This window comes from Monodelphis domestica, chromosome 7, assembly GCF_027887165.1.
Source record: "Monodelphis domestica isolate mMonDom1 chromosome 7, mMonDom1.pri, whole genome shotgun sequence".
Taxonomy (NCBI): Eukaryota; Metazoa; Chordata; class Mammalia; order Didelphimorphia; family Didelphidae; genus Monodelphis; species Monodelphis domestica.
The window spans coordinates 90,432,914-90,454,184 of NC_077233.1; the positions used below are offsets into that span (position 1 = coordinate 90,432,914).

At 53.7% G+C, this 21,271-nt stretch overlaps 1 protein-coding gene across 3 annotated transcripts in view; it reads right to left on the minus strand.

Moving 5' to 3' along the window:
- Positions 1 to 2: 2 nt before the first annotated feature.
- Positions 3 to 21,271, minus strand: part of SEMA3F (semaphorin 3F) — a 71,721-nt gene continuing 50,452 nt past the window's right edge. For 2 of the 3 annotated variants that reach the window (XM_056805038.1, XM_007499947.3), the window contains exons 3-19: positions 16,265 to 16,425; positions 15,630 to 15,692; positions 14,703 to 14,822; positions 13,501 to 13,596; positions 11,467 to 11,560; positions 9,006 to 9,125; positions 8,754 to 8,893; positions 8,453 to 8,567; positions 8,219 to 8,288; positions 7,969 to 8,113; positions 7,518 to 7,740; positions 6,205 to 6,293; positions 5,845 to 5,886; positions 4,616 to 4,773; positions 4,305 to 4,372; positions 2,327 to 2,460; positions 3 to 1,875 (exon numbers count right to left, since the gene is read on the minus strand). In XM_056805038.1, coding sequence (XP_056661016.1) covers positions 1,441 to 1,875; positions 2,327 to 2,460; positions 4,305 to 4,372; positions 4,616 to 4,773; positions 5,845 to 5,886; positions 6,205 to 6,293; positions 7,518 to 7,740; positions 7,969 to 8,113; positions 8,219 to 8,288; positions 8,453 to 8,567; positions 8,754 to 8,893; positions 9,006 to 9,125; positions 11,467 to 11,560; positions 13,501 to 13,596; positions 14,703 to 14,822; positions 15,630 to 15,692; positions 16,265 to 16,425 — 2,273 coding nt within the window. In that variant the 3' untranslated portion in view covers positions 3 to 1,440. The remainder of the gene's footprint in view (positions 1,876 to 2,326; positions 2,461 to 4,304; positions 4,373 to 4,615; positions 4,774 to 5,844; positions 5,887 to 6,204; positions 6,294 to 7,517; positions 7,741 to 7,968; positions 8,114 to 8,218; positions 8,289 to 8,452; positions 8,568 to 8,753; positions 8,894 to 9,005; positions 9,126 to 11,466; positions 11,561 to 13,500; positions 13,597 to 14,702; positions 14,823 to 15,629; positions 15,693 to 16,264; positions 16,426 to 21,271) is intronic. The other variant, XM_016424396.2, reaches the window with a different exon arrangement.

Here is a 21,271-nt window from a genome sequence, read left to right on the forward strand (position 1 = left end):
TCTATAATCAGAACCAGTGTTTATTAGCGCGATCCCATCCACAGGAAGTTTCCCTTACCCCGTGGCTCAGGCCCCTTGTCTCCCATCTCCCCCCGCCCCCGAAGTCTCCCTGTACAACTATTTACAGCCCCAGGGTGGCCCCCACGGGAGGGGAGAAGGGGTTCTGATCTTCCATCCCAGTATGCCTTGGGCTACCCCCATCACCACCCCCTTTGGGGCTGGGCTGCCCAGGAGAGGCAGGGAGATGGGAAGAGGTCGTGGTTGACATCCTGGCCTCGGCCAATAACTGGATTCTCCAAAGCCCCGAGATGGAAGGAGTCCAGAAAGGGTGAAAGGAAGGTTGGGTGACTGGGAGAGGAACTGGCATGGACTGCCTTTCTCCTTCCCCCAATAAATAGAGAATAAATATCCCAAAAGGCTCCCTCGGTGCCTTCCCACCAGCCCCCTAGCAAGACCCTTTCCAGGCTCCTGGTGTCCTGCAGCTGGGCCGAGGTGGAAGGGAGGAGGGGTTTTATAGACTTCTGACATTCATTCCCACCCCCGGCTCTCCTCCATTCCCTGTTCCTCATCCCTTCGCACTGCCCACAGTTCAGTCTCGACCTTTCCTCCTGTCTCTTCCTGGTCCCCCGCTCTCCTCTCCTGCCCATCTACAGACGCCCTCCTGTTTTTCTCCCAGGCCAGGGGTACGCTGTCCCTGCTCAGGCCCAGACCCCGGCCTCCCCATTCCAGCCCCAGCCCACGACCCCCATTCCCTGCCCCAGTCCGTCCCTCCCTGCCTTCGTCCTGTCCTCCGCCAGTCCCCAAAGTGGTTTGGCCCCTTCCTGCCGGCACACGTCCGCTCTGCTCTGCCCTGCACCTGTTGATTCTGTGTCCTCCTCTGAGATCTGCCCCCACCTGAGTTGAAGGAGGAAACCGACTCTCCCTCCTCGGAATCTGGGTTTCCCCACCCCCAACCTAGGAGCGCCACCCCTTCCCCAGATGCCCCAGTGGGCACGTACGGGCCGGAGGCCTCTCTGGTCCTGGCTGTTGGCCACGCCGCCACCGCTCGGAGGCAAACCCTTCCCCGGGCTTTTGGCTCTTCACACAGCCCGGCAAACAGAGGGGATGCTTGTTCCTGGAGGGGCCAGGGCACCCAGTCCTTGTCCGAGGTCCTGCCACCCTGCCGCCGGGAGGGGCTTCGGATCCCCAGGGACTACGTAGGACTTACCAATAAATACTGATAAAAGGGACACGGTGTGTGCTTGTGTGTGTGCATGTATGTGTCTCTCTTTGTATATATATATATAATATATATAGATATTTATATATATATCTTTTTATATTAAAATGGGAGAGGGGGTAATGGCCGGGGGGTGAGGGATGGTGGGAAAATAGAGATGTGATGAGATAGTTTATGGCCCCCCCAAGGTTGCAGGGGACGGGGCAGCAGCAATGGTGGTTTCATGTGTCCGGCTGGTGATTCCGACGGTTTCGAGGCTTTTTCTGGTCCGGGAGCTCGGGGGTCTTGAGCCCCCCAGGGGCCTCTTTGTGGTTTGGGGGCGCATGGCGCCAGTATCCCTGACAGTACTGGTTGATAAGTCCCATTTCGGGCTGGGCCAGGAGCTGGGCCAGCTCCTGGTAGGGGGGCGTAGGGGGCCTGAGGCTGGCTGTTGCAGGGTCGGCCCCAGGGGGCTGCAGGGCAGCGATGGCGGCACCTGGCGGGAAGAGCACAGCGTGGACCGCTTCTCGACTGAGGACGTGCACCTGGACACGCGTGACCACATGCTTGAAGTTGTTCTCGGTGGCTGTACAGGTGTAGAGGCCGGCGTCGCTCAGCTGAAGGGCTCGAAGGAGCAGGCCAGGCTCTGTCCGCAGCGTGCGGTCCTCTGATCGAAGCTGGAGAAGCCGAGAGCAAGGACCTCAGGGAAACGGGCCGCCCGCGCTCTTCCTGGCCCTCCCCCTTCGGTCTCCCCACTTCTAAGGATTCTCCCCTCCATTCGCAATCCTACCAGCCCATAATCGTTCAGCATAGACTTCCTTAAGGAATGCCACAGGACATACCAAGGAGGGACAAGCAAGAACAGCTCAACCCTCGACGGTTTAAGATGTTCAGCGCTCTTTAAGGATATTTACAGAGAAATTAAATAACTGGCCCAGGGACACCCCGCTAGCCTAGGCCAGACTAAAACCCAGAGCCCCTTTGAGAACATCTATCTATGCTCTTCATGGTACTAGGGAGGAAAATAAGGAGCCCAGCGGGGACTGGACCTCGGGTCCTCGGATTCTGGGAGTGCTCTTTCCATAACACCTTGCGGCTACTTCTAGGGAGGGCACCTTCCTTGCTCACCTCCTTTCTCCGGTCACTGGCATCTCTTTGGAAAAGCCACTTGATGGTGGCTTGCGGGGATCGCGGTTGACACTCCAGGAAGGCAGCACTGCCCTCAACCCCATACTGCACCGACTCCACTGTGTTCTTATTGACTAGAGAAAGAAGTACCAGATAATTTCAGAATGTGGATTTACTTAAGATCCCTCCCTATGTTCATCGTCTCCCCATCCTTCTCAATCACCTTCCTCCTGCCACTGAGAGCTTCGGTAGAAGAGCTGTATCTCCCAAGGATCAAAAGCCCGAGACATCTCTTTTTTCTGGCATTACAGCCCTCTACAATCATGCACCACTCTACCTTCCTACTCAGTCTCTTCTCATCTCCCTCCTCCTCAGGATGAACCGATCACACTAGACTGACCTCTCCTATCCAAAACACGTTCTTCTGTCTTGGTGCCATAACTCGAGCTGCTCCCTGTGCCTAGAATGGCCTCTTGTCCACCTCCTGACCTGCTGAACGCCTAACCATCCTTGAAAAGCTCATTCAAACACCACTTCCTTCGGGACGTATGCCTTGATTCCTGGCTCCCTTCCCCACCTCTTCAAATAGCATTTTGGTGGCATCTCACTCATCAAAGAAACTTAAAAGCAGGAAAGGACTTTATAAATCATTTTGGTCAACTTCCTTGCTTTACAGATGAAGATGCCAAGGTCAGACTTATTAAAAATAAAATAGGTAGTAAGCAGCAGAACCAGAATTTGAACTGGGTTCTACTGACTCCAAATTCAGGACAAATGAGCCTAGGGGTCCTGGGTGAGGGAAGAAGAGGCGACTTACAGAGAGAAATCAGGAATGGTTTCTGTCCTCAAAGGAGCTTAGCTAGTATTAACTAGTAGAGAAGTTAATGTTTTTTGGTGGGGGTATGGATGGAACTTCGTATTTCACTGGCATAAGGAACGCCAGATAAAGAAATTCCCTCTAGCTACAGACGGGCAATTTTCCTGCAATTTATAGATTTAGACAGTGGCTAGTGGGGATTGAGTCACTTACTCAGGGTCCCAGAGCCAGTACAGAGGTCTTCTGTACCCGCTAGGAAGAACCTAGGTCTTCCTGACTTGGGGCTGCTCTCTACCATGCCATGGAGAGCCTGAATGTGCATATTCAAAAACTCAATATAACTCAACCAACTTTCTGCACCACTGAGTAAAAGGGCTTTGAATCTTCCGGATGTCACAGCATGTTATTATTATTTGATGCACGGTTCTCTCTATAATTCCTTTGATTGTTGGTTGGATATAATTTGTATTTATTTATTTATTTATTTTTAAGCCCTTACCTTCTGCTTTAGTATCAATTCTAAGACAGAAGAGTGACTTGCCCAGCTAGGAAGTATCTGAGACCATACTTGAACCCAGGACCTCCTATCTCTCAGTGTGGCACTCTGTCCATTTTGCTACCTAGCTTCCCTGATTTTTCATTTTTTTAAAAAGTAATTTGGAAACATTGAAATCTTCCTCCCTTCCTGGACTGTGAGGACCAAGAGGCAAGGTTATATTGGATTTTAGCTAGGCTGTGTCTCTCTCCCCTACCTTCAATCCCTGCCAAGGCTCATCCAGTGTAGAATTCTACACATAGTAGGTACTTAACGTCTGAGACAGCCTTTTGGAATTTCTTTCTTTTATGTAACTTTAGCTTCTTTCTTAGAATTAATATTAAGTATTAGTTCTAAGGCAGGAAAAGCGATAAGAGTTAGGAAAGTGGGGTTAAGTGACTTGCCCAGGGTCACACAAGCTAGGAAGTATCTGAGGTCACATTTGAACCCAGGACCTCTAGTCTCCAGGCCTGGCTCTTCATCCACTGGGCCACCTAGCATGCCCTTGGAATTTTTTAATAGTAATTTTCAAAGCCTGGTAGATGGGGTTCTGCAGAGTGAGAGACATCCAGCTCTCAGATTTGGGATGGAGGTTCCTGAGATGATGACTGGGAATCCATACTCACCATTGGAATTGAAACCTCTACACTGGCGGATGGGGTTGCCATGGCGGATGTCTTGGCGACGGCTACGTCTACAGAAGAAAGGCTAGATGAATTTTCAAAGGAACCATCTCTATTCTTGCCCCCATTGTTCTTGGTTCCCTTTAGATCCAGGGCCTCCAAGGGCCACAGAGGGGTTCCCCATAGACCAAGAGCTCCCCTGGGGTCTCCAGGGCCCCCTAAGGGCAAAGTTCCTTGATCTGTGGGGGCTCCTGCTCAGGGATCCCCCCCCTTGCTCTCCCCTCTTCCCTCCACCTTCCCCCTCACCCTCTTACCTTTTGGAGGAAGCTGAGTAACGGGAGCAGAATTTGCCATCCCAGGCACAGTAGGGATCCCTGGCAAGGCAGCAGTCAGCGCAGGCAGCTCCGTAAGTATGGCAGCGATGCAGACCCAGGTGAGTTACCCCCACAGCAGAGGCCACATACAGTTGTTGCTGGGAAGGCATCGAGGGCTCAGTCAGAGTCCTGATCCTACCCAGTGGGCATCCCTCAATGTCCATACCTCGACAAGGTAGGGTCTTGCCTATCTTGAGTTCAAAGTCGGGCTGTATGACCCTGGGCAAGTCACTTAACCTGTCTGCCTCAGTTTTCTCAACTGCAAAATGGGGATAATAATATCCCCTACCTCCCAGGGTTTTTGTGAGAATGAGTAAAGCACTTCTTTAAAATTTAAAGAGTAATAAAAATGCTAGCTCCTCTTCCTTATTTTTGTTATTAGGTTAGGGACTGTGGAAGAACTCTTTTCACATCGTTTTCCTTTAGTAGTAAACCCCAGCTATATATTCAGAGAAAAGTCATGGGATTTAGAACTAGAAAGGACTGAAGAAAGCCAGTATTTTACAGATAGGGAAACTGAGGCCAAGGCTGGAGCCAAGTAGAGCCAAGAACACTTTGGTTCAATTTCCCACTCTGACGCTTAGTATCTGGGTGACTTTGGGCAAGCCACACGACCCCCTTAGACCTCAGTTTCCTCATCTGAAAAGTTGGGGGGGGGGCTGGAGTCAACAGTTTCTAAGACCCGAGTCCAAATCTGGTTCCAGGTTCTCACTAGCTGTGTGACCCAGGACAAGTCACTATCCTCCCTGTTCCTCAGTTTCTTCATCTGTTAACGAAGGGGTTGGACACGACGTCCTTTAAGTTCCTTCCCTCTAAGCCCACAATCCGATCCTACTTCTCTGGATCTAAATTCTCGGGGCTCATGACTTGTCCAAAGTCTTACAAACAGTCCACCTACATCCCAGCTTGGATTCTCCCCACCACCACCTCCCACCCTCCTCTCCTCCAGGGTGCCACCCCTAAAAAGCTGTGGGGAAGAGCCTTGAGAAGACCCAGGGGGTGAGCCTTTGAAAGGAGGCCTGGGAGAAAGACGGGAAGAGAGGAAGGGTCTTTGCCCCTCGAAGAGGAGGGATTCAGGGATGCGGTTCTGAGTGCATTCTCTCCTGCTCCGTCCTGCTGCCCGAGAGTGGAGTGGGGAGAGGAAGGAAGGACACCCAGTGGAGACTCACCCTCTTGGAGGAGATGGTCATTGTCTTAATGGGGGCTGGCACCTGGAAAGAGAGGTCAAGTTAGGTCGTTAAGGGGTGGGAAATGGGGGCATCGAGGTGGATCAGTGGATAGAGCTTGGGTCTGGCATCAGGAGGTCCTGGGTTCAAATCTCATCTCAGATTCTTCCTCTCTTTGTGACCCTGAGCAAGTCACTTGACCCCCACGCCCAGCCCTTACCACTCTTCTGCCTTGGAACCAATACTGATTCCAAGACGAAAGGAGGGGAATTTTTTAACAAAAGAGAAATCGCTGCTCAGGTCAGGAAGTCGCTGGGCCAGGGGTGGGCTGGAAGAGGGAGGGCTCGGGGCAGGGATTCCCACCTTGAAAACTTCGACCTCCTCCAGCATGAGCTCCTCGGTCTCCATGTCATCCTTGGGCAGTACGATGACTTTCTGCACCGTGCCTCGATCTGGAATGAGGCGAGGGGCCTTTCAGCAGGGAGGGGGATGGAGGAAGAGCAGGGGAGAGGCCAAAGGGGGCAGGGGGCACCGGCCTCTCGTCCACACGGTGCTCTGGGGCCCTGATCCTGCCCCAGCCTGGGGAGGGGAGCTCAGGGCTCGGGCTAGGGAAAGAGGGAGGGAGCTGTCCACCCCCTGGTCCCCAGAGCCCTAACACAGCCCAAAGGACCCATCCCCAGCTTTGGACTAAAGGAGGCCCCCAAGGGGACAGAATTCAGACCCAGAATGAAGTCACACCAGCCGCCCTGCTCCTTGGGGCCCCTAGAGAGCCTACACTGAGAATGGGGTCTTTGGGAGGGGATGGAGAGCCAGGCCTGGAGTCAGGAGTCCTGGGTTCAAATCCGGCCTCAGACACTTCCTGGGCAAGTCCCTTAACCCCATTTGCCTAGCCCTTCCTGGGGATAAGCGACTTGCCTGGAGTCCTACAGCTAGGAAGTAGATGAGGCCAAATTTGAACCCAGGATCTTCAGACTCCAGGCCCAGCTCTCCATCCACTGAGCCACCTAGATGCCCTCTCCCTTTTTTATTTTAATTTCCCCCATCCATCTTAGAGTTGGTATTAAGACAGAAAGTAAAGATTTAGATGGTTCAAAAATAATTTTTAAAAAGGGGACACGGACTCAGCCTCTGAGCCTGGCACTGGCTGTGTCACTAGGGGCCAGTCCGGGTCACCCCGAAGGCCTGAATTTGTGATCTTTTAACTGGCCTCAATGGCCTCATCTGTAAAATGGGGATGGAAGTACCTGCAGGGCAGACCTCAGAGAATGAATTCAAGAACTCTGCACAGGACGCCGGCGAGGTGTTACTCTTTGTGCCTAAGCTGGGGTGTATGTGAGTGTCTACCCGTCCCCAGGTGTTTGTGTGCGTGTGTTTGCCCGTGACAGGCCCCCTACTACCACTCAGCTCCGGGCAACAACAGCTGCTCCTCAGGGGAGTCTGCCGGGAACTGGGGTGCCCACCCCCCTCCCAACTGCCCGATGGTGCCACTTTCTCAAACACTCACGGGCGGACAAGGGAGCCGGGATGGCCGGAGGGGGCGCCCCGGAGCCACCCCTTCCCCACATTCGCTCTGTGGCCGTAGGCACGCCCTCTCTGGGAAGGTTCCAAAGCCCCTCCCCGCCCCTCCCCCAGGCGGCCCAGAGTGCCGTGAGGGTGCTGGGTGTGGCAGTGGGTACCTGTGCCCAGGAAAAGCACCTCATAGCGCCCGTCGGCCGCGTCCACCTGATCCACGGCGATGGTGGTGAAGCGGTAGCGAGCGTTGGTCCTGACCACCAGAGGCCGGCGCTGCAGCGGGTACACCGCATTGAACATCAGCGGGTGGGTCCGCATGAAGTTAATGACCTCGTCCGGGTAGTCCTTGGTCGATTTCATGGAGGGCGTGAAGGTCCCGCCTGGACACTGCAGTCACCGGGCACAGGTTAGGGGCCTGCCCTGCTGACAGGCCTCCCTGGACTCCCCGCTCCGTCCGGTTCTCAAGAGGGGGCCCCCAGCCCCCCAAAGCCTCTCTGCCCAGCTCCTCCAGCCCTGGGGGCCAGCTCAGAGCTATGAGATGAGCGGGTCGGGCCCAGGGAGCCACGGTCCCTGCTAGGCGGGGAAGGCCAACACCCCAGGCCACGCGAGACTCACAGTGCCAGGCCGCGGGTAGGGCATCTTGCCCGTAAAAGGCATCCACTGGTAGTTGGGCCCCTCCTTGTGGGCAAAGGGGCCGTTGAAGACCATGCGGATATCAGCCATGGAGTAGACGCAGACCGCGGAGCCCCTGAACACGGAGCTGGAGGAGGGCCGAGAAGGAGCCTGAGCCCTCTGCCTTCCCCAGGCCCGCTCGCCTCCGCCCCAGAGAATGCCCCTGCCCCCCAGCCCAAGGCAGGCCCCTCACCCTGAGGAGGTGAAGACAGCGTAGATCACGGGGTTCTTCACATCCTGGGTTTGCTGCACAAACACGTCCTCTGCAGAAAAGAAGCGGGAAAATGTGTGGAGAGGGGCCGGGGCCACGTGGGGACCCCAAAACCACGGAGCTGGCCAGGCTGTCCCCCCCGCCTGGAGCCTGGCCTGAACGTGGGAGCACCCCCACCCTCCGCCTGGGCTCCTCCCGCCCTGCTGGCGCACTCACGCAGCTCGTCAAAGTGGGTCTCGATGCCATCGGGGCCGGGAACAGAACAGATGAGGCGCGCCTTCAGGAAGGTACTCCATTTGTTTACCAGGCAGCAGTGACCCCCGTCATCGTTCTGCGGGCACAAACCACCCCGGGCGGTGAGAATCCCCCAGACCTCACCCCAGAGCGCTGAACGCCCTCCCTCCACCCTAGATCCGTGCTCTGAGGCGCCCAGAGGGCCGCAGAGGGTCAGACCTCCGAAGAGCCCGCCCCCAGGGGCCCTCAGATCCCTCCTCGTCACCCCCATGCAGTGCCATACCAGGCAGATACGGCCGATTCGGGCATAGACGGCCGGGCTTTGGGGCGCCTCTGTGGACTTCTCCCGGAAGAAGAAATAGAGCTTGTCGTCGTTCCGCTCAGCGCTGTCCGGGATGAGCTGGGCGTGCACGAAGGAGGGATCTGGAAGCAGGAGGGGGAGCTGTCAGCCTGGGACAGCCCGACCCTTCTCCCCTCGGCAGGGGGGGGGTCTCTGGGCACCCTGGCTCAACGCAGCCCACCGAGCTCATCTCACCATTGAGCCAGCGCGAGTTATACTGGTCTGTCCTCATGGCCGTCTGTTTGCCCAGGGTCCGGAAGATGGCTGCGTCCGTGCCCATGAAGTCTATGTATACCCCAGCATACAATTCCTCATCTGCACAGAAGGGAGCACCAGGGGTTATTCACGGAGAGGCGGTCAGGGAGCCCTCCCGCGCCGACACGCGGGGCTCAGGGCTTTTCTCTCCTCCAGGATTCTCCCTGCCTGGCCTCAAAAGCTCCAATTCCTCCAACGTACCATAGCTCGCCAGATGCTTAGAGCCTGGACCTTGCCTAAGCGGAACGTGGGGCATCGCCCACGAGTGGGTCGCCACGGAATCGTGGGATTGGAAGGGGAAGGAACCTTAGAAACCATCTTCTCTCCCCTTGTTTTCTAGCAGTACAGAGAGGCGGGAAATGCCAGGATGAGGAACTTGCCTCCTCCTTCCTTATCTTACCCTACTGAACTCTTATTTTCTTAGTAACAACTCTGAGGCAGAAGGCAAACAGGGTCAAGTGACTGGCCCATGGTCATACAGCTAGGAAGTGTCTGAGGGCAGATTTGAACTCGGGGTCCTCCTGTCTCCCCACTGAGTCACCTGGCCACCCCCTTCCTTGTCTACTTCTCTGGGTACGTGTGGTGCGTCCCCTTCCCAGGAGAAGGGAAGCCCCCTGAGGGCAGGGGCCCCTTCACTCCTGTCTTTGTAGCCCGTCTGCTGCATAGCTTGATTCCTGGTCGACATTTAATAAATACTTGCTGAATGAACGAATAGGCTTATTAGTTCCTGGCACTGACTGGCAGCGTGCACCTCCCAGGCTGCCCAGGGAGGGAGGAACAGAGGAGGGGGGGCTCCCCTCACCCTGCTGGCTGTTCTCAGGCTTCTCTCATGGGCAGGGAGCCTAACAGCTGTTCCCAAACGAATAAAGCCTGGCAGCGCATAGCCTGGGTGCTGATGCCAACCGGGGCGGGGGGGCACCACAGGCAGGCTGGTCTGGAAGGGGGTGCTCAGACAGACGGACACTATGAGCGAGGTCACTTAGCCGTCATTCCGTGAGTCCAGAAGGACTTAGTAAGTGCCTACTATGGGCCAAGCCCTTTGCTAAGGACCAGAGAGTCAGCAGTGAGTTTGCTAGGAGCTCACATTCTGATAGCAGAGAGAATTGCAAAGCGCCGGCCGTGTTTCTCAAACAAAATAGAGGCAGGAGAAACAGGAGCTTTCATAGAGAAAAGGCACCAGCAGGAAGAGGGGAGGGAAGACACCCAGAAATGCCATTCTCCTGTCCCAAGTGTCTCACATCGTAGAATTTGGAGCTCGAAGGGCTCATATGGGTCACGTAATCCAACCCTCTTATTTTTTAATAAACATTCTATTTCAGAGGGGAATTAATTTGCTTAAAATCACCCAGTTTGGGACAGCTCAGTAGAGAGAGAGAATCAGGTCTACAGATAGAAGGTCCCGAGTTCAAATCTGGATTCAGGCTTAACACCAACTGCCTAGCCCTTATGGATCTTCTGTCTTCAAATTGATCCTCAGTGTTGATTCCAGATCAGGAGGGAAGGGGTTGGGAGGAGAAAACAATCCCACAGTTGGTATGTAACAGTCTGGATTTGAACCCTGGAGCTTGAAGGGATCTTAGAAGACACGGGGTCAAAGAATTTAGAGCTAGAAGACATCTTGGAGGTCTGTCTAGTCCAACACCATCATCTTATAGATTCAAAACAACAACAAGTGGAAACCTTTTACAGGGAGGTTAAGCCACTTGTCCAAGGCACAGGGTCAAGATCTGAAGCCAGGTCCTCTGACTCTACATCTTTCTACTGCACAGTGGATCCAGAGCCAGACCTGGAGTCTGGAGGCCCTGGGTTCAAATTTTAGCTTTGGGGCCCTGGGCCATCACATAACTCCAGCTGCCCAGCCCTTGCCACTCTTCTTTTTTATGAAACCCTCACCTTCTTAGGTGTCTTAGAATCAACATTATGGATTGGTTCCAAAGCAGAAGAGCAGTAAGGGCTAGGCAATGGGGGTCAAGTGACTTGCCCAGGGTCACACAGCTGGGAAGTGTCTGAGGCCGAATTTGAACCCAGGACTTTCCATTTCTAGGTCTGGCTCTCCATCCACTGAGCCACCCAGCTCTCCCCCCCCCCCCCCCCCAGAGCAACTCTTCTGATTTAGGATTGAAACTAAAACGGAAGATAAAGGGTTTTTATTTTTTAATTTTTTTTTAATGACAAAAAAAGCTTCACTAGGAGCTCATTCCCACGGTGGAGCCTTGGCCCACAGGTCATCAGGCAGGTGTCCCTCTCTCTTGCCCATCTCCTCAGCCTCACGTAATCCTGCTCCTTCTTTGGACCCCAGATCAGAGATCCTCTGAAAGCCTCCCAGTGGAAGCCAAGGGAGGTTACGGGATCAGGGGAGCATTCCACCCAACGCCCCGACCTCTGGAAGGGAAGCACTCACTGATCAGGGCGGAGACGCTGTCCACCTTGGGGTCGTAAGGACACTTGCCCTTCCCCGACTCCAGCTTCTCTGGCTCCAAGTAGAATATATAATCCTGCCAGGGAGAGACGGGAACTCAGAGAGGCCGAGGCAACGGGAGGAGATTCCAGACATACCACTAGCACCCTCTCCTCCACCAGCAGCCTCCATCGCCGGGGCTGGAAGAGGGAATAAGAAGTCACCTCTCTGGAAGGGTATGTGGGCGTTACAAGAATTGCTCGCCCACTTCACAGAGGAGGACACTGAGACCCCGAGAAAAAGGCTCTGCCCAAGGGGATCTAGGGCCACAGCTTGGCCTTGATTCACCCTCCTTGGCTGGGAAAGGCCCTCTGACCACAGTCAACAGCCAGTCTTTGGGCCAGAAGGGGTTTCGCCCCACCTACTCAGCCCCATCCTCCCCAACCCAGGGCAGCAGGGCCATGCCACAACAAACGTGGCTTGGGGGAAGGAATTCCTGGGTCCCCATCCCAGAGAAGGGGGTTAAGTGCTGGAAAAGGGAGGGTTCAGGAAAATCCCAGTCAGTGCCACCAGAGGACAAAGGCAAGAATCTGGGGGATCATGTGGGTGGGGAAAGAACGTAGCTCTATTCCCATTCTCCGCTCAGGGCCACTTCCTCAGCCCCCCTTCTCCGTCAGGCCCCCCAAAAAGGGCAGACCCAGAAGAACACTGGACCGGAGCCAGCCAGTGAGGAGGGCAGGTGTGCCCTACGAGGAGTTCCCAAGCCAGAGAGAAAACTGCCTCTGGGCTTTTCCAGCCTGGTTGGTACCCTCCTGCCATCATAGGATCAAAAACGGAAAGCTGGCTAGCTTGATATTTTCCCTGTGACCCCAGGGCTGAGAGCCCCCAGACAGTGGCCTGGCCTGGCCACTGCCTTCAAGCTCTAGACGCTTCTGTGTCACAGTGGGGTAACCCTACGGGTTTGTCTCCAGGGCAGGAGGCGCCTCGGCTGGCTCTCCGAAGCCCCTGGCCTATTAGGAAGGATCTGGGATGGGGGGAGGCTCCCCTTAGAACCGGCCCCCTCTATGTTGTCAATCCTTATCTCTCCCCTTCCCCCGACCCTCAGGCTCTTTACAGAACTCCCCTCTGCACTGGTTTATGTTCGTAACAAACCAGATGAGCAAAGGTCTGGGAAGAAGAACCCCAAAAGTCAGCGGAGACCCCAGAACCCTGAGATGGCCCCAGGACAACAGGGGGTTTGGGAGCAGTGCCAGGACCAAGCCCCAGTAAGACAGGGTGAATCGGGGGTGCGGTGCCCCAGACCCAGCAGGGTGGGAGTGGGGTGCACACGGTGGGGCAGGGAAAGGAGGAGAGAGGGAAGGAGGCTGCGGCAACACAGGAGAGGGGGTGCAGGAGAGGAGAGCAGGCGCCATGGATGGTGATGGCAAACACACAGGTGGCCCTCCCGGACATTCCGCACCCACCTGCGCCGCACGCAGCATGCCAGGCCCCGCCCCAGGCGCTTCCATCCATCCGCACACAGCCAGGACCCTCTCACGGACACTCACCCACACACAGCCACGCGCTCACCTATCCATCCACAGCCCACACAGCTCTCCCCACTTCCAGGCCCATCTGGCCTGCAGAGAGCCCCAGGGCCGGCGCCCTGTTCACTCCCGTGATGGCACACACGTGTGTGCGGGTGTGTGAGATCTGGGGAGCCCGCGCCTCCCTCTTCAGGCCGGGGCAGGGTGGGGAGGGGGGCCGGGGGCTCTTCTGGGGCTCCCGCCCTCCCCCCGTAGCTGCAGCGCCTGGGTTTGGGGCTGAGGGAGGGATGGGGGGCCCTGGGAGACCCTGGGAGGATCTGGGCCCACGGGAGAGAGGCAGGAGGCCGGAGCTCCAGGGGGGACTGGCCAGGGAGGAAGGGGATGGGGCGGACAGCGATGTCCAGATGTGGGGCCTACGAGGGGCGTGAATCGGGGGTCTGGCGCCGGGGAGCCCCTGCGGGGCCAAGGCCGATGCCGGAGAGGGCTGGGGAGGCTGAGGCCTGGGTCCCACCTGGTGCTGGGTGGCCACAGTTGGGCTGACAGCGGCTCCATCCGTGGCTCTGCTGCCCCGGCCTCTAGCCTGAAGGGTGTGGGTCAGCTCCACAGCCTGAGGAGAAGGACAGAGGCAGGTTAGCCCTGGGGGCTCCCCAGGGGGGCAGGGAGAGCCACTCTAGGTAGACCAGTCACCCTACTGGAGCGCGGCCGGACACTCGCTCCCTCACGCGCACACACACACACACAGTGGGTGTCCTGCACACTCCCCGCGGCCCCCAAGCCTCACACACGCTCACTGGCCCAGCACCAACCGCATGACATCATACGAGTCCCCACAGAATGATGTCTGTCCACATGGGTTCCCGCTGGGAGAACGCATGTGCCCCGCCAAGAACATGCCTGCTCATACATGTTCCCTGGGAGAGCACGGGTGTCCTGCTGAGAACATGCCTGCGCCCAGCAGTCCCCGTGGAGGGCACACACACGTCCCATGGCACACAGGAGTCACAGGGCCCCACCAGAGCCCGGATGGAGATGAAAGAAGCAGAAGCAGGAGGGTGAGGAGAGACAATGTGGCAGATGCTGGGAGAAGGGAGAAGAGGCATCCCAGGGTTCCCTCCCCCAAAGATCCCCCTCCGATACTGACATGAATATTGACGAGCTCATCTGCGTCCAAAGAAAGCGGTGGTTTGAGGGCGCTTCTTCATCCACCTCCCCTCCCCAAAAAGTTGGGTGGGGGGACTGAGGCACGGTAAATCCAAGGTTCCCTCCCTCCGGCCACTGAGGATGCCAGAATTCCAGCTTCCCAACCCACCGTGCCCTCGCCGCAGCCCATCTCTCCATCTGTTGGTCTGCCTGTCTCTGGGGCCATCAAGTTCCCTCCCTCTCCTCTATGACCTGAGGCAGGGCCACCCCTACAGCTTGTAAGTGGTCCCTAGAATCTGGGGCCCCAAAGACCTTCTTGGCAGTCATAGGGGAGGAGGTGCTAGAGGTACAGGAATATTACCCACCCCTCACCCAGAGCAGGAGCCCAGAGAAGCCTCGGGCGGATCAGAAGGGATGGAGGCTAAGACTCAAGGGATCCAGGGAATTCTGGGCAGGCCCAGGGCCACACCTGGGAGAATAGGAAAGGGGTCAGGGAAAAGATATTCAAGGGGTCTAGGCTTTGGGTCAGGACCCAAAGGGTCAGAGGCTGGGGGTTCAGACCCTGGACTATACCTGTGCCTTGCGCCCTCGATTGACATAGGTACACACAGGGTTGTAGGCACCAGTCCCACACACATACAGATGGGTACGATTCCAGGGCTGGATGAGTCGAATGAAGTTCCCACATTCCCCCTGACCAAGGAGAGAAGAGCAAGAAGCTGTAAAGACCCTTCCCCACCCTTCTCCCCCAGCTCCTACCCCTTTTCCTCCCACAACCCCCCTCTCAAGTGCCCACAGACTCATAGAATGTTTGGGCTAGAAGAAATCTCAGGATCATCTCATTCAATATTGCCATTTTACAGAGGGAAAAACTGAGTCCTCGCGGGAGAAGGGGAAGGAAAGCCAGGACTCACACCCATAGCTGCTGACTTTGAGGCTTTGGATGAATTGAGGACAAGAGGAGGTAGAGAAGTAACCTTGGTGGAGAAGGACCACTACACTCCCCCAGGGAAGAGAGGAAGGGAGCTTGGGGGAATCATTACTGCCTCCTGCCCCTTGGTCTGATGATGCTTTCCAAGGGAGAGTGTCGGCTCTGCATGGCTCAGGAGTTATAGAATAGGGATTGGGCACAGGGTCAGAGGCAGCAACAGGTGAGAGTAGGGTGGTTGGGGGAAGTTCTTTGGGGTTCCCTGGTTCCAAAACTAACATTCAGTCCCCTAATATTCAGCGACTGGTTAATTTGGGGGTTTGGGAAGATGGAATATTTGAGAGACACAAGGGGGGATATGGAATTAGAGTCTGAGAGACTTGAAGTCACAAATCTTAGGGATGGAGGGTTTAAGGGCTGAAAAACTGGGGTGCTGAGGATTTAGGGGCTGGGAGACTCAGGGGCTAAAGATTCTGGGCTTCGTGCTTCAGGGTGAGGCTCTTGGACCTATGCCTCTTCCCTTCCCCATCTCACTAATTCTCCACACTGGTGGCTCAGCCCTTGATACTCACATTGCTGTTCTTCCCTGAGAGCACACACTCCTCAATCCTCTGAGGGGAGGCTGCCCAATGGATCTGCCAAAGACCAGGGAGAGAGAAATCAGAGCAGGGTGTGGAGATCTCATATACCCTACCCCCAATTCCAAGAGCCCCAACCAAGCCCTTAGAATTCCTTTAACTCTTCTCATGAGGTAGGAATCTGGGGACTGCAGATCAGGTCAGGAATCCAGACATTCTTCCTCTCTCTCCCAATACACACACTCAAGACAGATTCAGGTTGATGGTTCTGTGTTGGTATTGATATCCTGGCTACACTTACCCAGATGTCTGTATGTCTGTCTATCTTGGACTATGGTACTAGCAAAGGCAGAGAAGGAGAGAGGAAGAGAGGGAGAGAGAGAAAAGGAGGGAGGGAGGGAGGGAGAGAGAGAAAGAAAGGGAGGGAGAGATAGAGAAAGTGAGGGAGAGAGAGAGAGAGAGAAAGAGAGAGAGAGAGAGAGAGAGAGAGAGAGAGAGAGAGAGAGAGAGAGAGAGAGAGAGAGAGAGAGAGGAGAGAGAGGTATGGAAGATGGAGGATCAGGGCCCATGTAGGCAGCTTTGGGACTGGGATAAGATTTGATGCTGTCTGCCTCTTGCCCTGCTCTTACAATGAGGGGCTCTCGGTTGATGTCGTGGAGGTCCAAGGACAGGATGTAATCCTTGCTGCCCACGTACATCCGGTCGTGGTCTTCATCCTTTAGCAGGATCCGGTAATCTGTTGTGTTCAGCAGGAAATTGAAGAAATGAGCAGTACCCGTAGCCTTCAGCTCTGCAAAATACAGAAAAGGGAAAGGGCCACTCATTAGGAGTGGGAGAGAAAGAGGAGATGGAACCCTATAGTTGTCCAAACCCCCCTCCTTCAAGCCCCAACCTGGAGGATCCTTGGCCCTAAGCTTGCCAAGAATCAACATCCTCTCTCTCATCCTCTCCACCCCTGCTTCCTGGGAAGGAAGGTCAGCCACAGTAAGGGGCTGCACATTCTCTACACTATGGGGAAGGCAGGGCCATGAAGGGCACTCTACTATCCTGGGTACATAGAAGGCATTTCATAAATGTTCAGTTGAATTCAGAATTGTAACTAGGGATCTCGGCACCTGCAGTAAAATCAGTTAGGTAGTGATCAGGAGAACAATTCCCCAAAGTGTCCCCTCAAGGATTGGGGAAAATAAGCAGGCCTTGGGAGAACCAAATAATAATTATAATGAGGAGGAGGAGGGTGATAGCTGGCATTTATATAGCACTTAAGGGCTGGCAAAGCACCTCATATGCTAGCCACTGGATCCTTAAAACAATTATTGCTATTAAATAGCTCTGATTATCCCCTTTTTACAAATGAGAAAATTGAGACAGAGAAAGATTATGCCCACTTGCCCATATAGCTAGTAAATGTCTGAGGCATAATTCAAACCTAGGTCTTTCTGATTCCAAGTCTAACACTATCTACTATGGCACCTAGCTGCCAGTTGAACCATGGGTATATTCATTGGGAGAATAGTGGCCAATCCCAGAGCCCTCCTCCCATGCCTTCTATTGACATGGATCTTCCTTCCTTCCTTCTCTCTCTCTCTCTCTCTCTCTCTCTCTCTCTCTCTCTCTCTCTCTCTCTCTCTCTCTCTCTCTCTCTTTCTCCCTTCTTCCCTTCCTTCCTTCCTTTCTACAAACCCTTGTCTTCCATCTTAGAATCAATATTAAGTTTTGATGTCTATATGTCTATCTTGGACTATAGTACTAGCCAAGGCAGAGAAGGGTATGTGTATGTGTATGTGTTGATCTTAGAATCAATATTAAGTATAGTTCTTAGGCAGAGTGGCAAGGGCTAGGCAATGAAGGTCAAGCGACTTGCCCTGGGACATGGCCAGGAGGCCACATTTGAACCCAGGACTTTCCAACTCCAATCTTGGCTCTCTCTCAACTGAGCCACTTAACTGCTCCCTGGGTCCTGTTCTCTGGGGGGGGGGGCAAGATGCCTTTCCCCCCTACTCCCTCCTCATGGGGACATGGACTGTCAGAAGATGCAGAGGTCTTAGGTGCCAGGGCTGGAGCCACCAGACCTGGGAGGGAGGAAGGAACACCCTTTCTCCAAGATGTAACTACGTGGAACAAAGCCAGAGCTGTCCTGTTCTAGTTACTCTTCTGGTTGAGCTGAAGTAGCTGGAGTCTATGGTCTAGGGTACTGGACTCCTCTCCAGCTCAAGGCCTAGGGGAACCCATGATCCTTGTAACTGGATCCATGCATCAGTGCTTTAGGTGTTGGGGAGAACAATTTATGCCCCCTCCCCACCTTCCAGACCCAGCCATCCCCAGAGACTCCCCCAGATCACTGCCAAGATGTCCCTTCTCTTTAACTCCTTCCCAGATTATGGCCCCAGAGCCCCTGGGGCTCACCCCACCTCCCTTTCTGCCCCTTTGTCCTCAGCTGGGAGTCACCCAGCCCCAGAAATTGTAGCCTCTCCTGGGGATAGTGAGTGTAAGGAGCCTATGGCGCCGGGACCTGGCTGGGGAGAAGGAAGTTGGGCTGGGCAGGGCCACACCTCAAGGCCAAATCCTTGATTCATCAGCCATCTCACTAAACCAGCACCCCAACAAGCCAGCTCCTGGGGATTCAGGATAAAAGGGCTGAGGGTCCCCACCCCAACTCTGCAGCCGCATCAAAGGTCTTTATGGGCAGTCAGGGGTTAAAGAACAGCCAACCACATGCCTACAGCCCCATCACCCACTGGAAGTCAAAGGATCACAAGGATGAGAGCTGGAAGGGATCTTGGAGATCATTTAGTCCAATTTCTTCATGTATAGTTGAGAAAAATGGGGCCCAGAGAGGCAAAATAAGGAATTTGCTCAGGGTTCCACAGTGCATCATCTGAAGAAAGTGTTGGAATTCGAACCCAGGAAAACACACACACACACACACACACACTCTCTCTCTCTCTCTCTCTCTCTCTCTCTCTCTCTCTCTCTCTCTCTCTCTCTCTCTCTCTCTCTGTCTCTCTCTCTCTCTCCCTCTTCCTCTCCCTCTGTCTGTCTGTCTGTCTGTCTGTCTGTCTGTCTCTAGAGAGAGAAATGAGACCATAGGAGAGGAATAGAGCTGAGGAAGGAATCCAGGAATCCTGCCCCAATCTCTCTACTTTGAAATCAGAACTCTCTGGATCCTCAACAATTCTGGGGGGCATCTGGAATTGGCCTAGGCCCAGGAAGTGACCTGGGGGGTAGGGGATACATAAATATTGAATACAGGAGGGCCTTTAGATTCAGGAATGGAATTAGACATGGCAAAGTGTAGCCCCCAAGACCCATTAATGACTGGGGGTGGGGATAGCCTTTCTGGGGAAGGAATAGCCAGGGAATGTTTGTTGTTGCTCCATCATGTCCAGTTCTTTGTGACTCCACTCTGGAGTTTTCTTGGCAAAGATACTGGAGTGCTAAAAAGTTTTTGTACAAACAAAACCAATGTAACCAAGATTAGAAGGGAAATAACAAATCAGGAAACATTTTTATAGCAAGTGTCTCTGACAAAGTCTTCTTTTCTCAAATTTGTAGAAAACAGAGTCAAGTTTATAAGAATGTAAAGGCACTAGAGTGGCTTCCCATTTCCTTCTCCAGTTCACTTTACAGATGAGGAAACTAAGGCAAACAGGAGCCATTTGCCCAGAATCACACAGCTAGTAAATATCCAAGATGGGATTTGAACTCATGAGGATGAGTCTTCCTGACTCCACGCCACCTAGCTGCCCATAGCTAGGGAATGAGTCATAGACATTTGGTTTAGAGATCTGGCCTCCAGGAGCTGTCCACCTCTCTCTACCAGTGCCAGGGGCATCAATTTCAGGTTTCGAAAGGGTCCAAAAGTTGAGTCCAGTGGGTTCTGGGTAAAATGAATGGATAGGACTGGGATTAGGAAGCATCTTCTTGTCCTTTTGGTGATTGACATACCTACAAGGCTCCAGGTGGTTAGTTTATCCCTCATCCTCTATAAGTCACTCAATAAACATTTATTAAACTCTTATTATGTGCTAGGTCACCAGGCTAAGCCCTGGAAATACAAAAAGATGCAAAAAATAATCCCTGCCCTCAAGGAACTTCCAATCTAACGGGGGACAACAAGCAAATAAATATGGACAAATGGGCTCAATATAGAACCTTCATTCTAGGTGCCCCTAGATGGCATGGAGTGCCAACAGGTTTCTTTTCTCTTCTTTTTTTTCCTGAGCCTCTGCCACACCTAGAAGATAGTTGGCACTCAAATAGACTTCTCTTACTGGCTGGCATGCTTCCACATAGGTACATAACATCCCCCTACACCACCTCCCCCAACCCCATGCTTCCAGTTCTGTGTTTCAACAACTGGTTAGCTAGGACTCCTCCTGGTGGCCTTCCCCTTCCATTAGCACCCTGAGGACCACCTTCCCCCACCCTCTTCCAAGGGCTGGTCTAACCACTCCAACCTGTTCCTCACCCAGACTTTTGGGGTAGGGCAGACAGATGCCCAACTGGTAGGCCCCCAAGGTGGGGAACTGCCTTTCCCTAGGCCCGCCTCCTGAGCCAGGGCTTGTTCCCAAGCCCTCTCTCATGCCCTGTGTTGAGCTCTGAGGAAGAACTTCAGCCCAGGTTGGCCAAGACTAAAGGGCGGAGGCCTCAACCCAGTTTGGGAGTCAGCATTACCGCCAAGCTCAAGAGCTAACAAAGGCTTGAAGCTTTGTGGAGCCCTTCGTGGGCATTACCTCATTTAAGGCTCACAATAATCCTGTGAGAGAGGCACTAAAGGGCATTATTAGGTGTTATTATCCCCATTTTACAGATGAAGAAACTGAGGCTTAGAGCTTAAGTGACTGATCCAGGCTCACGCAGCTGGTGTCAGAAAAGGATTTTGGATCCAGGTCTCACTGACTTTCAAGTTCAACCTTCTACCCACTATCCCAAGCTGCCTCTCATGCTGCTTCCATACCCTCCCCACCAGTGCTTTCCTGATGAAGAAATGACATAATAGAAAGAGATCTTGGGTCAGATAGTCTGGGATTGAATCCCCACAATGCACCTTATCACCTGGAATTTAAGGCTCTCCATTATTTCTCTAGATGTAGCTCCCAGGGCAGCTAGGTTATCCAATGGATAGAGTTAGAAAGACTCCTCTTTCTGAGTTCAAATCCAGCCTCAGACACTTACTAGCTATATGATCCTGGGCAAGTCACTTAACTTTTTGCCTCAGTTTCCTGATTTGTCAAATGAAGGAAATGGCAAACTTCTTTGCCAAGAAAACCCCAAATGGGATCAGGCAGAGTTACAAACAATTGTAAAGAACTGAACTAGAGAGTCTTATACCTGGAGTTAGGAAACCCACAAATATATTCCTGTCTCGTGATACCTACTAACTATGTAACCCTAGGCAAATCACTTAACTTCCACCAGCCTTAGTTTCCCCCATTTGTAAAATGGAGATAACTCACTTCTAGAGTTATGAGTATCAAATGGCATAATTTATGTAAAGTCATTGGCAAACCTTAAAGTACTGTGTAAGTGGCAGCTATCTTCCTAGCCTGGCTTCGTTCACTCTGCTTTTCTTTTTCTTTCAAAAAAATTTTTTTAATTCTACTTTTTTTATTATTTTTGGTTTGGGGTTTGCA